At 37.1% G+C, this 24,291-nt stretch overlaps 1 protein-coding gene across 2 annotated transcripts in view; it reads left to right on the top strand.

Moving 5' to 3' along the window:
• The first annotated feature begins 7,753 nt into the window (after window positions 1-7,753).
• The window catches only part of COL11A1 (collagen type XI alpha 1 chain), a 276,695-nt gene continuing 260,157 nt past the window's right edge, over window positions 7,754-24,291 (top strand). For both annotated transcript variants that reach the window (XM_072644156.1, XM_072644155.1), the window contains exon 1: window positions 7,754-8,259. In XM_072644156.1, the coding sequence (XP_072500257.1) occupies window positions 8,151-8,259 (109 nt within the window). In that variant the 5' untranslated portion in view covers window positions 7,754-8,150. The remainder of the gene's footprint in view (window positions 8,260-24,291) is intronic.

Genomic DNA, 24,291 nt, shown 5'->3' with positions numbered 1-24,291 from the left:
TGTTCACTAGCCTAAAATTGCACACTTATCATTAGTAGTAGTGGCCTTGAAAAAATGCATTTGCATATTGCATAAAAGAAATGTAGTAGTTACTCACATCCAAATAACAACTTTATTTAATTTGTGTGTATGAGACAGAGAAACAGACAGACAGAAAAATGTAGACAGAGACAAAGACAAAGATTCCTGAGGTATCTGAATATGTATAAATTTTGTTTCACAGTGGAAAGGAGTCTATCAATGGAGAGCACACAGAATAGATAATACATGGTCATCTAGAATGATTTCGTGTTATTTGTAAAGGAGGTTCATCAGTCTATCAGGGCCTGCTCCATATGGATAAGTGCATTTCACTTTAGAAAGGATAACCAATCAAGCATCTGGATATCTTTTATTTTTTTGTGTTGAGAGACCTCAAGTTCCCTCAAAAGTGTCTTAGTGAATTCTCATTATACTTTGAAAAAACAAACAAAAACATCCACTAATTATACAAGAAAAAAAGTTTTGATAGCATATACTATATATATATATATATATATATATATATATATATATACGTTTGTGTGTGCATAGATACACATTTTTTTTATTCTCAACCTACTATTTCATCAATGTATCAAAATCCCTCCATTGATTCAGATCGTAACTCATCTGTAACTTATTATCTTAAACAATTTCCAGAAGGCATTGACAGGTTAAATGGTTGACCTGTGGTCACATGGTTATAATGTATCAGAGGCAAGACTTGAACCCCTCTTCATAACTCCAAGGCCATCCATTTGTCCTCTATGCCACTATAACTATTCCCTTTTCCAAGACTTTCATTTCAATAGTATCAACTCAACAAGCAACCTAAAATGGTAAGGCACTTATGTGTCCATTTGAGGCTCTGGGTATACGGTATTTTTAAATTCCCAAACCTGAAGAAGCTTACATTCTTCTGAAGGAGACAACATGAACATAGATGAGTAAATGACAAAAACCATAGAAAGCAGTATGGAAGAGGTGGGGATGCTAACAAGTGGTACAATAAGCAAAGGTGTCTTGCAAAAAGTGGCAGCTGAACATAGGCCTTTCAAACTCAATATGAGTTGAGGAGAGAGAGGATGCCATTACCTAAAAAAATCTCATTATCTTTTTCCCAATCCCAGCCTTCCTCTTAATTTCTCTACTGGTATCAAGGATACCCCCAAATCCTTTAAATTAGAGATTCTACTACCAGGCATATATCCCAAAGAGATCATTGCTAACAAGAAAGTCCCTGTAAACACCAAAATATTTGTAGATAGAGTTTTCAATAGGCAGAGGTGAAGATACATTTTAGGCATGGAGGACAATCTGTGAAAATGCACAGGTATGGGAGAGAAAATGTCATGGATAAAGATAGCATAAAGGCCAGTTTGGCTGGAACACAAAGTATATGAAGGTCAATAATGTGTAAGTATCCTGAGAAGATCTGAATCAGATTCAGTAGGACTTTGTATTATCTTAGAATTTATATTCTATCCTTGTATCAATAAGGAACCACTGAAAAATTCTTGAGCAGAGGAGTAACACAAGCCAACCTGTATTTTAAGAATATCAATTTGGTAGCTATTAGGAGGATAGAATAAAGAGGGGCAAGGATGGATGCAGAGAAAATAATTAGGTGGTTATCTCAATAATCCAGGCAAGAGGTGATGAGGATTAGGGATAGGGTGATAACTATGGTATTTAGAGAATAGGATAAATGCCAGAAATATCCTAGAGATAGAATTGACAAGTGTTGGCAACTGATTAGAATCGGGATTGAGGGAGTGTGAAGAATCAAGAATGACTAAAGGATTACAAACATGAGTGACTGGAAGGATGGCATGTTTAAAAAATGTTCCTGATGGAAACAGAAAAAAAAATAAGGGAAAGAGTGGGTTTGAGAGAAAACCAGGAGCTGACGAAATTAATTGAGTAGGAAAAGAAGGACTAGGTCAGAGCAGTGAAGTACACCCAAATATAAGGGGTGGGACATGCTCATTGATTCTGCAAAGAAGATTGAAGTCTAGTTAGACAGAGAAGAGGAGAAACAGGAAAGTAGTGTCTACAAAACCCAGAGAGCAGAGAAGACCAAGGAGGTGGGAATAGTCAGCAATATCAAGTATTACAGACAGGGCAAGAAAGATGAGATCTGAAAAAAAAAAAAAAGTCATTGGTTTGTGGGGAGAAAGAAGTCATTGGTGATTTTGGCAGCAGAAATTATATTCTAGGGATAGAGTGAGAAACCTGATTTTAAAACAAAATTAAGGAGTGGGAGGTACAAAAGGTGGAGGCAACTGGTCTAGGCATCCTTTTCTAAGAGTTTGACTTTGAAAGGTCTTTAATTTTACAAGCCAAAGTGAAGAAGAGTAGGGGTATTAGATACAATCTCTATAATCATATTGAAGCTTCTTTTAAAATCTGTGATTGCTATTCTCTTGAATTTATATTTGTATTCATAACAATTTTTTCAGTTTTTAAAATATATGTAATCACAACGCTCATTGCATGTTCAGTGCTACTCTGAAGCAAAGGCTCAAAAACAAACAGAAATATCAAAAAAAAAAAAAACCTTTGGCATAAATTATTTTCTGGAAACCATCCTAAGACTAATTAATATTATTAATTACGTGTAACAAACAAGAAAACCAAAGAACATAGAAAAAACTTTGACAAATGTCAGACAATTCTACGTAGTGCTTCAGAGCCCTTAAAATAATTATTCTTTGTCCTTTATGGGTAGTTCTACCTTTTCTCAGAAAATAAACCTAAAAAAGACTAGTACATGACAAAAATAAATCCTCAAACTATAGCCACCATATGAGCATTTTAGTAGACATGGGTGTGCCCAAGTTCAATTTCTTCCCTGTTTTGTGAGTTTACTTAATTCTACCTTTATTTTAAGTTCTGTGTAACAGGATGGGTCCTGGATGGCCCCAACCTACGGCAGACCAGACATTTCAGCTGCAGATTCTATCGTGTCATGGAAATTGGGCAAATTCTTAGTCCTGTGAAATTCTGTAAGCTATTTCAGAAGGAAGGGGCCAAGGAATAAGCAAACCTCACTGTGGGCTTCTTATGAGCTAGGTTAGACTTCGGAAATAAACTCTGCTCCCAAACCCTTCCCCCACTGCCTAAAATACAATGCCCCATCTGTGTGCTAAAAGAGGCAACTCAACATTTAAACAGAGACTAATCTGCAGTCACTCACGTATTAGAGGTCCTGTTAAGTGAATGTCAAACTGCTTAGTCATTCTTTTCTTCAAATGATTGAACTAAAGTTCAGAAAAGGGCAAGAAAGGCAACCCGGTAGACACAGTAACATGGGGATTACGTTCAAAAGCAATTGCTGTAAGACCTTTTTAAGGATTTCTGGTGTGTGCAAAAGCTCCTTTTTTTAACACCCCATAAGTAAATCAAGAGATTTTTTGATTTTTTGAGATCATCTCCTTAGTTCTGGCTAGTGACATTTGTGGAGAACGTTTTAGAGGAAAATAAAATAAGAATAATAAAAATATTGATGACCATGTTACCGTAGGACTGCTATCATCCACTCCTGGTAAGAGTGAGGATTTTTTTTTTGGGGGGGGTGGTATTTTTAGGAAGTGGAGTTCCACCTACCTCTATTCTCCTGTTTACTAGAGATGCTTAGTCAATTCTGTCCCCTGAGTGGTTGATTACCAGGACTTCACTGACAAATCAGAGTTGCATGAACTCTTTTAAAAAATATCTCCATGGAATGTGACTTTTCCTTCCTTTCAAATATTGACATAATTTTTTGGGTCACTTTCACAAACGGTCACTGTAATCAAAACTACTTCCACAAAATAAAACGGCTCTCCCCAATCCCAATCAAATAAATGTAGTCAGTCATTCAATAAATATTAAGCAATCAGTAGGAGCCAGGAACTGGGTTAAATTCTGGCCAAAGACTGCTTTTGGTTTTATTTCTGCATCCCAAGTGCCTAGCACAGATACTTCATAAATGCTTGTTGGATTGGGGGAAAATATTCTTTCTTTTAGTTTGGTAGCATTTGAAAGGAGATCAATTTAATTAAAACGTTCTTTGCTGTAATTATGATAGAAGGGAATGTCAGGGGATGTGTTCAGCAGGATATAAATCCTAGAACAAATGTAAAATCAAATTGACTAGACTGTAAGAAAATTTGATTCTTGAAATAGAGTCAAAAGTTCTTAGGGGTGTGGCTTCTGACTGTATGAGGGATACTTTGTTCTTTTATATCATTATTTAGCTCCCTTTGACCCTTTCACTCACTGTGGTTTCCCATCTACTGAATGCCTGTATGTTATTGGGGTACTCTATTATTAGCACTTCTTTATAGACTAATTATGGACACCTCCCCCCATCATAATTCCTTATAGTGAGTCTACTAATTTCTCTTTCAGGAGCATTGATTCAAGCCCAAGTTATGTCTACTTGTACGACAGCCAGAGGAATTCAGACCACAGAGTTAGAAAACATGAAGGAAGAATATTCCTATCCATCTAAGACTTTTTGGTTGAAAGAACCCTTTCTCAAAGTTATGAAGGCTTGATGATGTGACCAAAAGGTGTGGCTTGACAGACTAATTTAGCATCATTTTCCACCTTTTAGGACCAGCATCAAGCTCCTGAGCTTTCAGTAATTCAGAAAATTTAAATGTCATAGGAAAAGCTCCAAGAAACAATTTAGACCACCATTCTGGGCTTTTCCTTCAAATATATTACATATTCAAGTATATAATTATATTCAAATATATTCAACTTTGGTTGTGGCCAGTTGTATGTCAGCATCAAGAACTTCATAGTATCATTATATGGATTTTTATTTTCTGCATTTGAAAGACTAATAAGGGAGAAAAGAATGTCCAGAGAGTTGGACAGAGCATCAGGTTTAATATATCATAGTGATGCTGACTGGATTTACTAGAAAATTAATAGTGCTGAGGAAGGAGGGAAGGGTCACTATTTTATTGTTTGGTCATTTGCACATATATCTGAGACATGAATGTTAGTCTAACATGAAATTATTTAACTTAATTGGATGGGTGACTGTACGTAATGTATCTAATCAAATGAAATGTATAAATGAATTGTGATCTCTAATAATTTTTGGTATACATATATACATTATCTATCTATCTATCATCTATCTATCTATCTATCTATCTATATCTATCTATCATCTATCTATCATCTATCTATCTATCATCCCTGGCATCTAGCACAGTAAATTCTTCCTAATTGATTGATTAATCAGAGGAAATACACAAATCATTGTGATTACAGATCCATTAGAGTATTAGAATTTACCAACCAAAAAGACGTAGTAGGGGATACCTTCTGGGGGACAGATAAATAAAGGTACCAATGTCACATCAGAAATAAAAGTCAAATTATGTCTATGTGGTTTGAGTAGTGAAACATTGTGGGGACAGAAAGAAAGTCAAATTTCTGTTGGATATATTCCCTCCTCTAGCTCTATTTTGCTTATATCTCACTTAAAATGAATTTTATCTAAAACATGATGCCCTCTTCTCTCTTTAGATCACATTAAAGAGGACTATATTAACTGAAACACTTCCATAATCTCAGCAGTAGATCCCACGTTATAGAGCAAGGATGGATATTTCACTTGTGTATAAAGTCTGGCATTACAGAATAGACAAAAACAAAAGACCAGGTGACTTATCATGACCTTTTGAGACAACTGTTTGACAATTTAAGGCATTAAAGATGCAGATATTTATGTGTCTCAAACTATACAGCAATGTTTGGAAAGACTATGATTTTGAATCCCTGTCAACGTAAAGTTGATCCAGAATAAGAGTTGCAGGACAGAGATTTGTAACCTTTAGTTAGTGTGTATATATGTGTCATGGACCCCCTTAGCAGTCTGCTAAAGTCTATGGAAACATCAGAATTATATTTTTAAATGCATAAAATAAAATATATAGGATTACAAAGGAAACTAATTATATTGAAATTAAAATGTGATTTCCTTCCCCCTCCCTCCCCCCAACCAAGGTTGTTCATCTCCTGAAATCTATCCACTGATGCCTTGATAGTCTATTGACCATAAGTTAGGAATCCCTCCTCTGGAAGACTATTAGGGAAAGGGACCAGAACTGTGATTTCATTGTAGAAAATTTCTTGGTGATGAACAGGTTGACTCTTTGCAATGTTATATAGTCTTAGATGCCTAGAACACTGAGAAGATGTTAAGCAACTTTACCAGAATCCCAGAACAAGTATGTATCACAAACATGACTTAAATCTAGGTCCTTCTGACTCTGAGGCCTACTATCTATCCATTATTTCAAGAAACTTGAAAAAAAAAAGGATGGAGCTAATATACCCTTGACTACATGAATTTTGTTGCTGTGTTAAAGCATTTATTGTGATTTTAAGAACTTTACTTACTTTTTCTTTCATTCTATGGAAGTAGTGATCTACTTCCCATTTCCTAGACAGGGCATCCCCACTCAGGACTACAATGGTTCCCTTTGCCAAAGTTTCCAGGGTTGTGAGATAGAGACATTCTAAGTAGTATGGCTGATGAACAGTGAGACAAGAAACATACCCTTCCTCCTTATCTGCTACTTGGAGTCAGTGAAGTTACCACTCTTTTTTCTGGGGATGTGGGCTAGGATGAGAAAGGCTCCAGTCCCTCCTCTGCCCCCTTTCGCCAACCATCCTTTCATTGTTCCCAGGTGTGGGGAGAGGTGTTTGAAGAGATTTGCACTGGTACTGCCTAGCATCTTCGCCACCCACCCCTCTAATTCAGGGCTTCTTAAGCTTTTTCTACTCACGCAGCGCTTCTTAAACTGCAGATCGTGGTCTCATATGGGGTCGGGAGCCACATAATACACAGCCTTTACCCTCCAAACAAAGCAAGAGAGAAACAAAATCCCCCATCTCTTCTCTTTCAGCTCCCTAAACCTCTTTCTTCTCGACTCCTCAATGATTCCTTGACACTCCGTGAGAAGAACCTTATAGGTTCATCTAATGCTAGTTCCAAGATCTCAGGTCAGTTAGTCCAGCCAACTCCATGGCCCGGTTTCTTCTGAACAGTTCTATCTTTCTAACCTGTGAATTCTGGATAGTCCAAGCATAACCTCCTTCATCTTTTCTTCCCTGTTCCCGGTAAATTCTCAGGAGCAGCGCCGGGGAAATGGGGGTAAGAGAAAAGGGAAAGAGGGAACAGGAGCCCCCTCAAATGCCGTCCTGCCATTCATAGGTTGTGTGTGTGTGTGTGTGTGTGTGTGTGTGTGTGTGTGTGTGTGTGTGTGTGTGTGTGTGTGTGTGTCTTCTGGGCCAGTCTGATCCTGACTCTCGGCCTTCCTCTTCTCGCAGTCCCTATCCCCCTCCTCTCTTTCCCCCTTTTCCTCCCCTGTAGACGAGCCGCGAACAAGTAGACCAGTAGCAGTTCCTGAGTACAGAGGCTCCTTGCAAAACTCCTGGGGCTCCTGCCCTCTCCCGCAATTCCTTTCATTCCCAAAGTGCTTGAACCATACAGACTCCCCCCCCCCATCCCCCTCCCATTTCTTCTTGGGGGTTTGGAAAGGGGTGGGAAGTCTGGGCGGGGGTGGGGGGGATTGGTGGGCTGGGCTAGCCTGGAGTAGTAATTCTCAGTCAAAGGGATGGAGGGCGGGTTCGGGGCTGCCAGTAGACGCGTTTGATTGGATTCTGACCTGCAGTCCTCTTGTCAGTTTCGTCTTGTGGGGGTCAGGGGGTGGGGGGAGGGAGGGAGGGGAGGGGGCCGCCTGGTGCCTCTCGGCCGGCCCTCTGACGGGATGAAGCGTTTAGGGGCATGCAGTGCTCTTCGCCTTTTGATTAAAGACCCTCGTCTGCCTTCAGTCTGAAGGCTGGGCACCGAGGAGGACGGATCAGAGGGACCTGACTTAGCTTGGCCATTCATTGGAGAGGGAGAAGAAAAAGAAAAGACAGACAAGGAAAGAAACTACCACCACCAACTAAGGCCTCCCCCCCCCAAAATTTTTTTGTTTTTTTTTTTTCCTCTCCCTCCCTAATGGCTGTGTAGCAATCATCCCTGGGAATAGGTGGAAGGGACGAAGAGGGTAGAAAATTGCAGCTTCGTGGGTGCAGGTTACAGTTGTGGACCCTGACTGATCCTGGAGATGGAGCGTTGGTCCACAAGGTGGAAAACGAAAAGGTGGCTTTGGGACTCCACGATAACCACCTTCATCGTAATAACTTTCATCTTTCAAGCTGCAGAGGTCAGAGGAGGTAAGAGAGACAGAAGGGGATTTGGGGGGCGGGGTGGGTTGTGGCTCTGTATTCCTCTCCTTCTCAAATTGAACTAAAGCCCATGATGTAGCTGCTGCCCGGGTAAGCGGAGAGTTGGGGCTGGAGGGCATCAGATGGGATTAGGGGTGGGGGAGGGAAGGGGAGTAGGGGAGAAAGGAGCAGTATGGAGCAAAGAAAGAACTGTCAGACAACTAGCCAGGATGCTACTCGCTTACTTTTCAGCCCAACTGTCTCCACCTGGGATGACTATTCCACAAATCTCTAGGTGCTTTGAAAGGCAGAGCCACTGCCTCAGGGACGCAACAGAGTTGGGTGAAGCTTTTATTTCAGGGCGTGCTCCTTCGAACACTTTGACGCAGGTTCACGCTGAAGATAATTTAAAATAAAACTCTCTCTGTGTGTGTGTGTGTGTGTGTGTGTGTGTGTGTGTGTGAAAGAGAGACAGAGAAAGACTAGAGTGGACCTTGACAACTTTTCCTGTCTCGAATTAAGTAAGAAAAAATGTTGCCATTTGGTGGTGAGACAGGTGAAGACTGAAGGAGTGGGTATTCAGGCTCCTCTAGATTTAGGAAATTTGTATTTTGTCAAAACCTAAATGAAGTGATTTTACAGGATTCTTGTTAGAAAGGATTTCTTTGAACAAACAAGTAAAACTTAGGGTCCCAGACAGAGTAGTGCCCACTCAAAAACTTTACGATCCTCCTCCCTCTTCTATTAATTAGATAACCACCCTCATACTCCTAATCCCCAATACTGGAGGTGCACTTCTCCCTGGAAATGATGAAATTCAGCGGGAAATTGGGGCTGGGGGTGAGGGCAGGAAGAATGAGTGGCTGGTGAAGGGGAGGGGGTTCCCTAGGGTGATGAGGGGGAGGAGGAGAGGTAGGGGGAAAGTTCCTACGTGGCAAAACCAACAATTCAGTGACAGGACCTACTCAGAACACTTCAGCCTTGTCTCTGCAGAAGGAAGCGAGAACTATGTCCCTCCCCCTCACTCGCCCGGCCCCCTCCTCAGCTCCCCGCCTTTTCCCTGGCAGGAGTGGTCCGTTAGGTGTCCTTGGTCATGGCTAGCAGGGTTCAGTTCCTCATGTAGAGTTGTGAGAGCTGATCCCAGTAGAGAACAGATAGTAAAGAGAGCAATCCCAATCTTTTTTTTTCCCCCGGGGGTTGGGGAGGGGAGAACGGTCCGAGAAGGTGAGAAGGATGAAAGGATGAAGAGGAAAAAGGATGAGCCAGGAGGGTTGCCCTTGACCACAAACCTGGAGGAGGGAGAAGCACGTGTAGGAGCCCCAACTTTAAACTCAGATTTCAAGGCTCTAGCAGAAATCTGGGATCCTGGCAGAGGGTCTTGACTGAAATAATGTTGCGCTTCCACAAGCAATGCCCAGCTGTTGGGCTCCTAGAGATACCCCGTCTGCACTCCGTAAAACAGATGTGAAATGTATCTCTGCATATGTGTGTGCATGTATATACACGCACGTATGTATATATATGCACGTACATCATTCATACATGAACACATGATGTGGTATATTGCCTCTGACTTCATTTGGTTACTATTCAGTGTGTATCACTCCTCTGGAGTTAAAGAGATTGGGCTTTTGGCCAGCTAGAGAGAATTGGGATCTTCCAAAGGAATTTTTCAAAGACTGAAGAGACTCAGTCCATCATCGTGCCACATTTTCAGCAAAAAACGTAATGGAGAAAATTTTAGCATCTTGGACCGTCAAAGTTTCCTTTCGGGCTGTTGCTTTCTGTACCTGGTCATCAGTTGGATACTGTCAAAGCAGTTAGCAGCTCTGCCCCCTGCTGGTTTTGTTTACCAATTAGGGTTGAGGCGTCTACCCCTGTAAATGAGCTCTTACTAAATCAGTCTAAGGAAGGTGATATTGGAGAATGTGGAACTCAACTAAGGCATTCACGACAGATCTTTTCCCTCCCACTGCCCATCCCCAACATGTGGCCTAGGATACCACAAATTGCAGCCTTTGATTAAAAAGAAAGATTTCATGAAAGCAAGCTACACCCCCCCCCCCCCCCCCCAAAAAAAATAAAAAAGCAAAGCTGAAACATAACTCTGGCCACATCTTTGTGTGAATTCAGGGACAGTTAAACTGAAGACACATGGGCTTATTTATTCTGCTTAGACTTCATTTTCTTTGTCAAGTTCTAAGATTAGAATGAAAATTAGTTTTCCCAAGTCCCCTCTTATCTTTCCTCTCCCCTTTCCCTATTTACCTATATATAAAAGCACACCTTCTGCCTACAATCTCAGTAAGGAATTTATTAAAATTGGGAAAATCTTTCCTGTTTTTACAATGCAAATTAATTCAAAAAATGGAAAAGTACAGGGTTCAGATTTAGTGGGCTTTCTATCTGAAATGTCTTGAAATTAACCTAACAATTTAGTGGTTTTTCTTTTTGACTTTTCTATTGATTTTCCAGAGTTACTAGTTACTAATTGCCTAAAATAGTGTATGTACTTTATACTTACCTAGTCATAATCTTTTAGTCAGACATCTTCTTTAAAAACAAATATTCAAAGATAACAGAAAGTAGTCATTAATGTCTGAACCGCATTTACAAAATAAATAGGAATGAAAAAGTAAACCACTATTGGTTAAAGGATAGACACCCTGGTGGGCAATGCTAATGTTAGCCTTTGGGTTTTGAGCTCAAGTCAAAATGGTAGAATTGTACACCAACTTTTAGTAGAAACACTGTGACAGCATCATTGTACAGAACCTGGTAGCTAAACTTGAAGAGATTTTAGAACAGTAGATATCTTCTTATAACTTGTAAGGCCCTCTTTTTAAATTGTTACATTGTTTTCTTTTTTATATTTAAAAATAAAAACATTAGAAGAGTTCCCTGTATAAGAGCAAGAATTGGTTTTTAAAAAATGTTCCTTAGGAACCCAAGGTTCCTTGCAGTATGGTAGAAAGGTCTGAGGAAGAGAAATGGATGAGGAAGCCATGACACAAAGTTAATACTTTTAGTTGTAATTTATTTGTGACTAATTCTTTTACTGCATAATTTGTATTTCTATTATTTTTAGGGTTTTTTTAAAAACATGTCTATATTTACTTTTAGAATACTAAAGTCCCTCCTGGTATTTACTTGTATGAGTGGCAAGTTTTTTTCGTGTGTGTGTGTTTTGTTTTGTTGGTAAAGCAATGTGAGTAAAGTTATAGTAAGTATTCATAAATTATACATACATACATACATACACAATTTGTTTTTGTCACTTTTCTGTTCCCATATGTATAAGGATATATATGTGTGTCTTTTTCAGAAAATGAGAAATTTTGTTCATGGTTTTCAATTGAGTCCAGTCTATACTTTTAAAATAATGTAAGAGTGGATTTTATACTTATTATATCATTCTTTAAGTCAGGTTAGACTATTGCATCTTTCATATATCTTAGAGTTAAATTTATCATCTAGTAGTAATGGGAAATAGTGAGGCTGAGTTAGTTCCTTGTGTATTACAGTAATTATAATAATATTTAGAGGTTAGAAAACTATAAACTGTAACTCATTCAGCTAAAAAAATGAAGAGCTAAGCTTATAAAATTTATAGGAATTTTCCTACTAAGTGTATGCATAAATGTTAGTCATTCTTGTTGAAGATTTTTTTGAGTCCCAGGGATCAGCAGGTGAAATGGTCCTGTCTTCTTTAAGATAGGTATCTAGATACATCTATGGATCTATGGATCTATTATATGTATATATGCATATAGATAGATCTCTCCATTATATATATACATACATGCCCATATGCATACACATACACACATGTATGTGGGTATGTATATATATATTCATATTCTGATCTTGCTGAAAGAGCTTCGAGAGTTTGCTTAAAGGAATGCAGTTAAGATTATGATCATACTTCAAATTATCAATGCCACATATACTAGATGATGTTCATACTGTCTCTTTCCCAATATTTTTCTCCCAAACCAAAAATTGACTAGGTCTCATTATAGCAGAGAAATGAAGCCAAATTGGCCACCTATCTGAAGGATCTTTCTGAATAGTTGTATAGATTAACACAGTTAAGTTCAGTGTTGTACATATAGAGTTAACATGACATAGGCCTTTTTACCCAAAAATGTCCTATCAGGGAGCTATTAAGAAAAATATTTGTAGTCTGATATGACTCAATATTTCATACCTTAGTACTTCATTTTAGATTAAGCAAAAGCCACAAATGGACAATCTACTATGTGCAAAGCACCATGAATACTTTTTAATAAATGCTATACAAAATGAGTGTTGAGAAAAATATGAAGTCTAATAACAAAAATTATACATAAACATGTCCATACACATTGGCTAGAAATTATTTAATTAACTTTGATCCAATAGTTTGATTCCAGCAAGGCTACAGTTAAAAATAGAAAAACCACAACATTGTTGCAGCTAAGCTATCCCTAAAATACACTGAAGCAAACATGACTCCTTTTCAGATTGGGGGTTAGGATTTCTATCTGCCAAAAAAGACTAAGAAGTTGGCTTTCTTTTTTCAGAAAGCTCTCTCCTTTTCTGAGGAAAAAAATCCTCTTAACACCGGTTAATTTACTGAGGTGCTGCCTAGTGAGCTCACTCAAATTAAATCAAACTTGGGAGACATGGACTGTGTTGTAAAAAGCATAGTCTTTCAAAGAGAAAAGAGATTTGCCTTCTGGATGTTGAGATGAGAAAATGAACTACTCCCCACCCCCCACTGGCTTAGTTAAACACAGATGGGTATTTGAAATACTATTAAAACTCAGATTTTAAAAGCTGGGTTAAAACATTCAATTTAATGAAAAAGTTTGATTCATTCAGAGAATTATATATTTTTAAATGCAAAAAGGCTAAATAGCCCAATACCTATATTGTATAGATGAGAGGCAGTATGGTGGAGTATGAAACTAAGAGTCAGACTTAGATTAATTTCCACCCTCAAGCACCCATTACTTATGTGGCTTTGGCAAAGTCATTTGACTTCTGTCCAGGTGATTTAGTGGACCTGGAGTCAGGAAGACTGGTCTCAGACACTAGTTGAATAACCCTGGGAAAGTCACTTAATTTCTGTCTGCCTTAGTTTCCTCATCTATAAAATGGGAATAATAATAGCACCTATCTCCCCTGATTGTAAGGATAAAATGAAATATTTGTAAAGTGCTTTGCAAAGCCTAAAATGATATATGTGCTATTATTAGCTACTGTTATTATTATCATCACACTTATTCCTCTGTTAAATGATGAAGTTAGATTTAATGACTTGGAAGGTCCCTTCCAGTTATAAAATTATGATATTAGTATCTTATGAAATTTGGGAAAATAAGTCTATTTGCATTGTCTTTGTCATTTGGGGAAAAAATGGACTGATGTTTAAATCCCAGGTTTATCACATGAAACCTATGTTACTTTAGGATAATTACTGAATGTCTATGATCACATTTTCTTCCTCAATAAAATGAGGAGATTGGATTTGATGATAGTCAGGTAGGTGGCAGAAAAGACAGAGATCTGGGCCAGAAGTCAGGAAGACCTGAATTGGATTCTGGCCTCCACAACTTACTAGTTGTATAACCCTGGGTAGGTCACATAATCGCTGCCTGCCTCAGTTTCCCCAAATGTCAAATGGGGATAATAATAGCACCTACTCCTCAAAGTTGTTGTGAGGATCAAATGGCATAATAGGTGTAAAGCTCTTAGTATAGTGCATAGCAAATAATAGGTACTTAATAAATGCTTTCTTAAAAGACCCCTGATGTCCTTTATTGCTTTAAAGCTAGAAACTATGAGACCAATATTCAGATTTTATGAACAACATATCTGAAAGGCCCTTGTATGTGTGTGTGTGTGTGTGTGTGTGTGTGTGCGTGTGTGTGTAGATGTGTGTGATGTCTATAATTTAGTTGGACACCCAAATCTTAGCTAAATTTGTATTTAGCTTGAGAGAAGTTCCTGTTTTGAAAAGACAAATCAAAGCTTCAAATCTAGTAAAAATGTCTAACATGGGAACCATAAAAATTAAGACAAAGGATATTTTAGAATCATTCACATAGCTACTTTTTTTCTTAAGTAGAATTTCAATATATCTACCATTTTTAATGTATCTACCAATGTATTTCTAAAAGATTGTGCTTGTTATCAGTCATTTCAGTCTTGTCCAACTCTTCATGACCCTATTTGGGTTTTTTTTTTTTTTTTGGCAAAGATACTTCTCCAGCTCATTTTACAGATGAGGAAACTGAGGCAAACAGAATTAAGTGACTTGTCTAGGGTCATACAACTAGTAAGTATATTGAGGCCAGATTTGGACTTAGGTCTTTCTGACTCCAGACTGGCACTTTATCCACTGGGCCACCTAGATGCCTGTAAAAGATTGTACTACAACTATATATAAAATATTTTATTATGTTTACTCATATATTTGTTAATAATCCTAGATTCAATATATAATATACACAGTTAGTTTCAATATCGCCCTTACAATTAGACAAGATGTTTTAAGATGTTGAATGTATTCAATTCAATAGACATTTATTAACTGTAGCCCGTGTGCACTATGTGAAGCAACTTGGTGACATTCAAAGTTTAGCTCAAGACCCAATTAAGACCTTTGTCAAACTTAGTCATATAAAGGGTTAATTCACAGACATGGCTAAATACATTATATTATACTACATGTATCAGAGAGAGATCTTAAATGAATTGTTATGTGAGATCTGACATTGGTCAGATTCTTAAGGACTAAAAATGACTCAGTCAAGGATACATGGAGGGAATGGTGTGTAGGTTTACTTGTCAACATAAGAGTCTATGTATATTAATTTATTCAGTACTTTTTTAGTTACCCTCACTCAATAGAATGTCATGTTATTTGTAACACTAATGATGGCTAGCTTTTAATGAATGTTTCCTGTTATGGGATTTGGAGGAAATGATGATAGAAGGAATTAGTCTCTTGCTTTTTAGTATTACAATATTTTACAGGAAATGCATTTCCAAGAGTCAGTATTTCTACCATTGGTGACTTTTCAGCTGAAAGTAACAAACTCATTATGCTTAGAACAAAGTATAAGGTCCCAAAGAGAAGTAGCTAATGTTTATACCTGAAGACATGAGATAGTTCAGTCATATAAAGGATGCATGACAAGTACTAAAAAAATTAATTATCCATCATATGTATGTTATATTAGCATAGTAAGGCCAAAATTCCAAAAGAGAAGAAAATGATGATGATGATCATTATCAGCAAAACTCATTTTATAATTGTATCTCTAATACACTTAATCAGTACTTGTTGATTGATTGCTAGATAATAATGATAACAATAAACTGACATTTCTATAGCCCTTTAACACTTGGAAAGACCTTTGCATAATTACCTTATTTTTTTCCTCATGACACCTCCCTGAAGTAAGAATTATTTTACTTTTTTTCCCCATTTTATAGACTGGAAAACTGAGGCATAGAGAAGCTAAGTGACTTCTTTGCCCAAGGTATTGTAGTCCCATAAGTTTCAAAGCAGGATTCAAACTCAGATATCTGCTAGTTACATGTCTAGCGATCTTTCAGTTATGAAGGGTCCAGGGGGCAGTCCAGGGACTACACAGGACATAGGCAAATAGCCATTTTTCAAATTGGCTTTCACTTTTACTCTTGCCCTTCACTCATTTCCTCTTGGGGAAACATGACCTGAGGTAGGGAGTGGTGAGAGGAAATGACACTTTTCATTTTGACTATAGCATTTTGTTCCTTAGGCAAGAAAAGTGCATGCAGAAGTTCTAATGAGATGCTGTGTTCCCTCCATCCTGTCACACAGAATGGCAGAACTTTAGAACTCCCTGTTAGTAAAAGTATATCAAGTAGCAGCCCAAGGTTGAGACATTTTCTTCTAAGTATAACTTATGATTTCATCCAAACCTTAGTGTTTTTGAAAGCCTCCTGCTGTTCTGGAATGCATCTGAATTACCACTTCATGAACAATCAGTTTTAAGGATATTTATTCCACCCATGCAAAACAGGACAATTCTGGCTATCTGTAGCATAATTAGTTCTCCACACCCTCAACCCCCTGCTTTTAACAGTGACAGAACTCAATATAGTTATTAATATTTTCTCAAAGAGCCAAAAAAGAGAGAAAGAAAAACAATTAAAAGACCAATATCTGCTATTTCTCAGGTGAAGTCTTTGACCTTCTACTTCTTTTGGCTAGTGCTTCTTTTGCCATTGGCCGATTACCAGGCTTGGTGTTATCTAGTAAACTAAACTCTTTGCTTGCTGTGCATGGAATTAGAGACAGTGCCATTAATTTAAGAGAAAGAACACAGAGAAAAGAAAGGTTATCATATTTCACAGTAAGAGACTGCTTAAATGTGACTGGACAATTGAGAGCTAAAACAAACCTGTGTAAAAGTACTTTAGCACAATCATCTTTTGCAATCCTTTCAAACCCTCCTTTTTTCCTTAAAAAAAGTATTTCTTTCTTATTTTGACCAAATTTCATTGCTTTTGAATGGCTTTGTACAATACAGGCAAATGAAGGTCTCTATTCATAAAACTTGTACAGTACAGAGAGTGTCAGAGGAAGCTTCCTCTGTCTGGCTAGTAAACTGACATCCGGACTTGAATGATCCTTGAGCTCTGAGAGGTAGTTAGAATTCTTCCCATATGCAGATTTTTGTATTAGAATCATGACCAGAAAAGTACCAGTCACATCCCGTGGCAGAGCAGACAGAATGTTCTTAAATGCTTTCGGTATCCAGATGTTACAGAGATCAGAAAACTCTAAGCATTAACACAGTGTGTGGCCTTATCCTGATCCCTTTTACCCCCTTTAATGGAATTCCTCCATCCAGACAAGTTTACTGTTTCAAGACTGGCTGACACTTTTCCTTTTGTGAGATGATGCCGGTTCTACTCCATCTACTTCAAAGACATGAGAACAACTTCAGCAGTAGTTCCTGCCTATTTAAGTCACTAGGCAACTGGCCGACTGACTGACTGGCTGCCTTTTCCCATCTCCTATCAGTCAACTGTTCACCCAGGTGGCATCTACTTAATGTGAAGTAAGGAAAGATGGAAGCTAAGAACACCCTCATCATGATTCCCTTAGAAGGATCTCTATTCAGTTCTTTTTCTTCATCTATTCTTTCTTTAAAGAAGCATCAGATGACAGAATTCCTCCAGTTTTCTTCATCTAGAAAGTAGTTTTTCATACAGCATTGACTACTCTGTATTGGATGGCCTCCAAAGAGATTGTTTTGCCAAAAGGCAGTAAATGAAAAGAGAAAAAGCAACAAAACCAAACCAAAAATAACTGTGGGTAACATGATGGCTAAGATCAATAACTAATTTAAAATTTTTAAAGTAAATTAGAAAGTTATTTCAAAGAAGACTGAAAAACATATAAATATATAATAATGGGCTAAATTCATCTCATAATGCTATAACCAGATATATACACATATATATGTATGTATATACACATACATATGCATGTGTATGTATATATATATCTACATGTATATACACATGTGTGTGAGAGAGATGGTATATAATAAATTGGGATTGGAATCAGGGCCTGGAGTCAAATTCCATCTCTAACATAGCTCTGTGACCTTGATCAAGTCATTTATTTAGCCTGAGGATACCTGACAGCTCCCTAAAATTTATCTACTAAATCAGAAAATCCATGCTTGAATTCTATTTTTGACAATTACTACCTTGGGCAAGATGTTTAACTATTCTAGATCTCAGGTTCCTCATCTGTAAAGTATGATATTTTACAGAATTCTGTAAGCAGAATTCTGTAAGAAGAAGAAAGAATTCTGCTTCAACATCAAATAAGCTGGGTTTAAATTCTCCCCTTCTTAACTCATTTAACCTTTCTGTGGCTCAATTTCTTCATCCATAAAACAAATAGATTGGACCAGGAGGCTTTTGAGATCTCTTTCATCTGTTGATCTATTATCTTGTAGGGATGTTGTATTAATGACCTCCCATCAAACTCTAAAACCATAATCCTGTCATCAAAGAGGGTAGAAATCTTCACTGGTAGATGGAACTCCCAGGGCAAGGTTGTCTCAGGCTGAGGCAATCACAGATTTGTATAAATGTAACTATATTCATTTATGTTAGCATGTTATTTAATCATAGTAATACAATCAAAGAGAATTAGGTAGAGTAGTTGATAGAGCACTGGACTTAGGGTAAGAAAGAACTGAGTTAGTTCTAATCTTGTCTCAGGGACTTGCTAGCTGTGTGACCCTGGGCTCTTCTCCCAGTCGATTTCTTTGTCTACAAAATGGAGATATTAATAATATGAAACTCATAGAGTTGTTGTGAGGAATAAGTATGATAACATATTTAAAGCACTTTGTAAACCTTAAAAACATTATATAAATGCTATTTGTTATTGCTGTTATTTTTAATTACTTTAATAATATGATGCTTTAAGGTTTGCAAAGTGCTTTACTTAAATTATTTCATTGGCTAGTTATAGGTATATGTTAATCTTTGTATATACTATATATATTTATTATATAATCATTTTATATATTATACATAATATATTATATAGCATTATATATTTAATTTTAACATGTACTAGTAACATATAATATAAATCTTGAGAAGCACTGTTATTATCACAGATAGCCTTGGAGTCAGAAAGATCTGATTTTAAGACCTACCCCTAGCATATACTGATCATGTGACCATCAGGAAGCCTTTTTAGCCTCTCATTTAAGCTCTTGCATTTCCAAGAGCTAGTATTTCCCTTGGTACCCAAGGCACCCCTCTAAGAGAAGAGACAGAAAAGATGGTGACCTGCATTTTAGAACAAATCCCTCATTAGGAGCTCCCTACCTCAATAAAATCACAGTTCTGATTTTTTAAAAAACATCTAATGACTTTATGTTGCAGAGCATGTGTTAATCTATATTGGTAGTTATTTTCCTCATTGGTAGTTCCCTATAACAAATAGATCCAGTCCAAAAAATGAAATAAGAATCTTCTTGTTCTATTCAGGATTATTTTCCATGTTTTTATCTTGAAGATATTATTAATAATAAACACATATATTTCATTTCTATTTTTCTATTATGTAATTACTTTACCAAATAATAATACAAATATTTCTAGTGAGAAAAAAATAAATTGTATGGCTAATTGTCAATCATATTTGGAATGACATTAATTTTTTTAAGTTAGTATGGAGTGTCATTTTAAAGACATTGAAAATAATAAGCATGTTGGCTACTACTTTGCTATTCAACTGAATTAAACCAATGGTTTAAGTCCCTGCTACAATGGATGCTATTACTTATCTAAGGGGTCAGCTGTAAAGTACCACAGGCCAAACTGTAAAGGCCAAAAGTCTCCTGAAACATTAAAGCAAATTTTGCTTTCAGATAACTTCTAAGGAAATTATAAAAAAAAACCATAAAGCATATCTAGTGGTAGAGATTTGTCTTTTGAGTAATAATATTAATTATAATTGCTAGCATTTATATAGCACTCAAAGGTCTGCAAAATCTTTACAAGCATTATCTCATTTTATCCTTACAACAACCCTGGGAGATAGGTGCTATTAGTGTCCCCATTTTACAGATAAGGAGACTGAGGCAGACAAAGGTTAAGTGACTTGATGAGGGTTACATGGCAAAGTGTCTGATGCTGGATTTCTGCTTATCTTCCTGACTCTAGGTCTAGCCTTCTATCCACTATGTCTTCTAGCTTTTTATTATGCAATACTCAATAAGGAAATTAAAATATTGAAATTCAAAGTGATCTGCTTAGGTACAAATTATGTGATAGAGACAATATCGTTACGCCAAGATTCCTTGAAAGGATTAGTCCATGCATAATCATTAATGGTGATGACATACATATGTACTTATCTTAACTTTAATCCTACTCATTGACATTTTAAGTAAACCATAGTCAGAGTCTGTTGTTTTCAATATTATGACTGAACTCAATATTGATACTGAGATTAAAAAATTATAAATGATCCTTTTTGATGATTCCTTTTCATGTAACAATTAGGTATTATCTTAAACGCCTACAGTTGATTCCTTGAGTCACTTAAGACCAGACATCATGACCACCACCCACATACAGAATCACAAAAGGGATGTGTGTGTCCTTTTATGGCTTTGCTATGGACTGCTACCTTTATATTTCTCTAATCATTCACAGCCTTGAATATTGGAGTAATGGCATTACCTACTCTTTTGGAAAAAAATTGTAATGTACTAAAACATCAGAAAAAATTATATGAGTCTTATCTCAGATCCTTATCTTCTTAGGCAAATCACTAAATTTTACATAACTCATCTTTAAAATTGGAATAATGTGCCTATTTTAAAGAATGGAGTGAGGAGCAAATTTCACAACAAGCAGTAAGGAATGAATTTAAACCAGCTCTTCAGTTTACTCCCTGTGGTTCTTTTCCTTTCTACATGAATTGTAACTGTCATTCAGATGCATATATTATTTCCCTTGGTCATAAAAATGTGACCAACTACATTCAGCCATGGTAGTATAGTGGAAAACAATATATCTGGTGACGTGGGTTTGGATCCCAGTTCAGCTACTTGTAAAAAGATATGGGCCAAGTCATTTAACTGCTTTAGACCTGTTTCCTTATCTGTGCTATAAAAAGGGGAAAAGAAAGAAATAAGCATTTATCAGATACCCACTATGTGCCAGGCACTCTTCTAAGTGCTTTATAAATATTATCTCATTTAATCCTCACAACAACCCTAGGAAGTAGATGGCTACTGTCCCCATTTTACAAATGAAGAAACTGAGGCAGACAGATGCTAAGTAACTTTCCCAGGCTCACCGGCTGGTAAGTGTCCAAGGGTGAATTTGAACTCAGGTCTTCCTGTCACCAATCCTAGCATTCTATCATCCGCTTTACCACTACCATTCTCTCTCTCTCTCTCTCTCTCTCTCTCTCTCTCTGTCCTCTCCTCTCCTCTCCTCTCCCCTCTCCTCTCTTCTCTCTCTTTCTTAAATAGATATAGATACACACATACACAAAGGGATGGTACTTGATGACGCATGTAAAAGGTACTGTTCATAAAAAAATTAGTTTTGTAAAAGTGCTAGAGCAATGCTTGACACATAGGCTCTATAGAAATACTTATTCTCTTCCTTATAATGTCTCTTCCAGCTATAAATCAATGATCTATGATTCTGTCATCCCTTTCAGCTATAAATTCTATGAATTATAATATGCTGAGTGTGTCAATATGGCAGATTTAGTCAGTCAGTATACATATACACATATGATGTAGGAAATCTTAACTATTGCACTGTGCCTCTCAAAATCAGTTCTGTGGGGAGGTTGGGCAGCTCTAGTATGAAATATGTGTAACTATGTGGTGGAAAATAATTGCTTAACTGGGTAGGCATTATCTTTCAGTGAGGTTGAGGTTGGAATTCTTGTGAAGTCAGTACAGGCTTCTTCACTGCTAGGGGAGGAAATGCCAGGGCTGAGAGTGTGGTAGTAGCTGAGCAGAATGGAAACTGCATTGAGAGCAGTAGCCCAAGCCAGATGGTACAGATGATAAAAGAGTCAGACTTTGGAAACTAAACTGTAGAAGGCCTAAACAGTCACACTTGGAGACAGGTTGTAAATGAAGAAATTCCTGTCTTTGATGGTCTTTTGACTGAGGCATGGAGTGTGCCTCCATATTACCTAGATGGTAAGCAATATTTTTATTTTTATCTTGTATCCACAGCCCTTAACACATTTCCTGTCATGTAGTAATCAATAAATCCTTGTTTGTTGGTGGATTGATAGGAGGGAACCCCCTAATGTGAATTGTGGTCTGGATATCAATGTAATTGGAATATCTTGAATGAACTATAAAAATCTGACTTTTATGTAGTAAATCTGGTGCTTCAGCAAGGAATGCAAATTATTATATATGCCTAATATATATACCCAGTATTATACCTAGCAATCATGGTAAGTGACCCCAGATTCTCTAAAGCTATACCAACAGAGCAAAGCTCTGACACGCCAGAAAGGCATAAAGTATTGGCATGATGATGAACTGTGTATTTATTTTCTGAGGATCAGCATATCTCAGAAGAGCTTATTGCGAGGTAGATTAAAAGGTGATAAATTATTTAGCAACAGTTACTCTCAAAAACAACCACACATATATACTGAGTTGCAGAGGAACTTCAATGAATGCTTACCTATGCTGACTGAAAAAAGAAAAAGAAATGGCCAAGGTCTCCCACTGCATGCAGCGCCATCCCCCCAGTCCCAATCTATATCTTGCCACTGAACCCAGAAGAAACTCTCAGTGAGGAAGGTAGGTGTGAATTTGTTTTGAGAGAGTCTTATAGAGTTGTTTAGGGGCACTAAGAAGTTAAGTGACGTACCCAGGGTCACACAGCCAGTTTGTGTCCAATGCACTACTTGAATTCATATCTTTCTGACTCCAAGGCTAGCTCTCTATCCACTGTGCCCTACTGTCTTTGCTTCACACGCAAATATATGCATGTATTTAGACTGACAAGTTTCATGCATACATACTATTAGACTAACTCAATGGATTGCTCATCAAAATGCATGTTGTGGCCTGGACAATAGATAAAATTCATCAATTAGTGTTTGTTTTTCAATGTGTGATTGACAACACGATCTTTTATGAAGAGCCGAGGATTTAATTGAGGAGTCAGGCCCTGTTGTACTTCTGTGATTGATGCTGTTGGCATGATATCTTCCACATATTATAACATCTGGAAGATCTCTGCATCCAAATCATGGTGCTCTTCGAAAATCCCCAGTGAAAATATGTATATTAATTTCTGACAAATTATGTAATATTGAGCCCTATTCTCCATCTATATTGCTTGACAATACAGAGCTATATGTTAAAGGGATAAAACTTATTCTATCAATGCCCCAGAGTTAATGGTAAGCATTTCCTATATAGCCTTTTTTCTCTACTTTCATGGATTTTTGTTGTGAATGATTTCCCACTATAGAATTGAAAACATTTTGTCATTAATCAGTAGATTAGGTGATCTCTAAGGTTTTGTCTGGTTCTAAAACTAATTTTGTGAATAGCAGCAGTTCACATATCCAGATAAAGATCTTTTTAAAGTGTTTCTGAAAATAATGATTTGTTTTAATAACTGAAATGAAATGGAGAATTACAGAAATGATTTGGATAAAGAGGAAAACAGAAAAAAGAAATATTCCTTATCTGGAAATTTTTGTTGATAGTCTGTTTTAAGAATAAATTTTTCCATTTGCCTCAGTTTTTCACTTTACAGGTGTGGATAGGACCACTGTGTCTTTGATCCTAACTACCAGAGCTTTAGGCACATTAATTTAAAGAACACTCCCTGGGTTATTCATCTACTATCCTAAAGTGCTAGCGTTACTTGAGAATGAGAAGAGAAATGGCATAGAGTTTTGTGCTGAATTCCAAAAACAGCTTTACCACTCCCCATTCACTGTACGATGATGAGGTGGTTAGTTAGGACCGCTGGGAAGAAGATGGGGGTGTGGCGTTAGAGCTCAGGGACAGGAAGGCAACTGTAGGAGATTGGAATCTGCCCAGGAACTACATGAGGGTGTCTGCTTTCAAAGATAGTTTATTTAATGTCCCTAACTCAAAGGCTTTAGTGTAGGACATAGGATCATGTGGCCCTCTCTAGACCATGAAATAGATCAGAATAAGAATAAGTAAAAGTCAAATTTCAGGGGTCTATCATAATTGATTTTAAGACGAGTGAAAGTTTTCCTGTCATTACTTAATTAGTATATGTAGCTATAACATTGATTTATCACATAATCAAGTACACATTTGATGAGTATTGGTGATTTTATTTCTACCAATGTACAAAGACAGGCCCTTTAGTTTTAAAACTTTTTGAGCATTTGGTTTGTTTTCTGAAACTGTACATTTTAATTGTCATAATGCCAATAGGAGGAGAACTTTGTTGCTTAAAAATTAAATTCTT

This window comes from Notamacropus eugenii, chromosome 2 (assembly GCF_028372415.1).
Source record: "Notamacropus eugenii isolate mMacEug1 chromosome 2, mMacEug1.pri_v2, whole genome shotgun sequence".
NCBI classification, from domain to species: Eukaryota; Metazoa; Chordata; class Mammalia; order Diprotodontia; family Macropodidae; genus Notamacropus; species Notamacropus eugenii.
The sequence above is the reverse complement of the archived record's forward strand: the minus strand, read 5'-3'. Positions and strand labels throughout refer to the sequence as shown.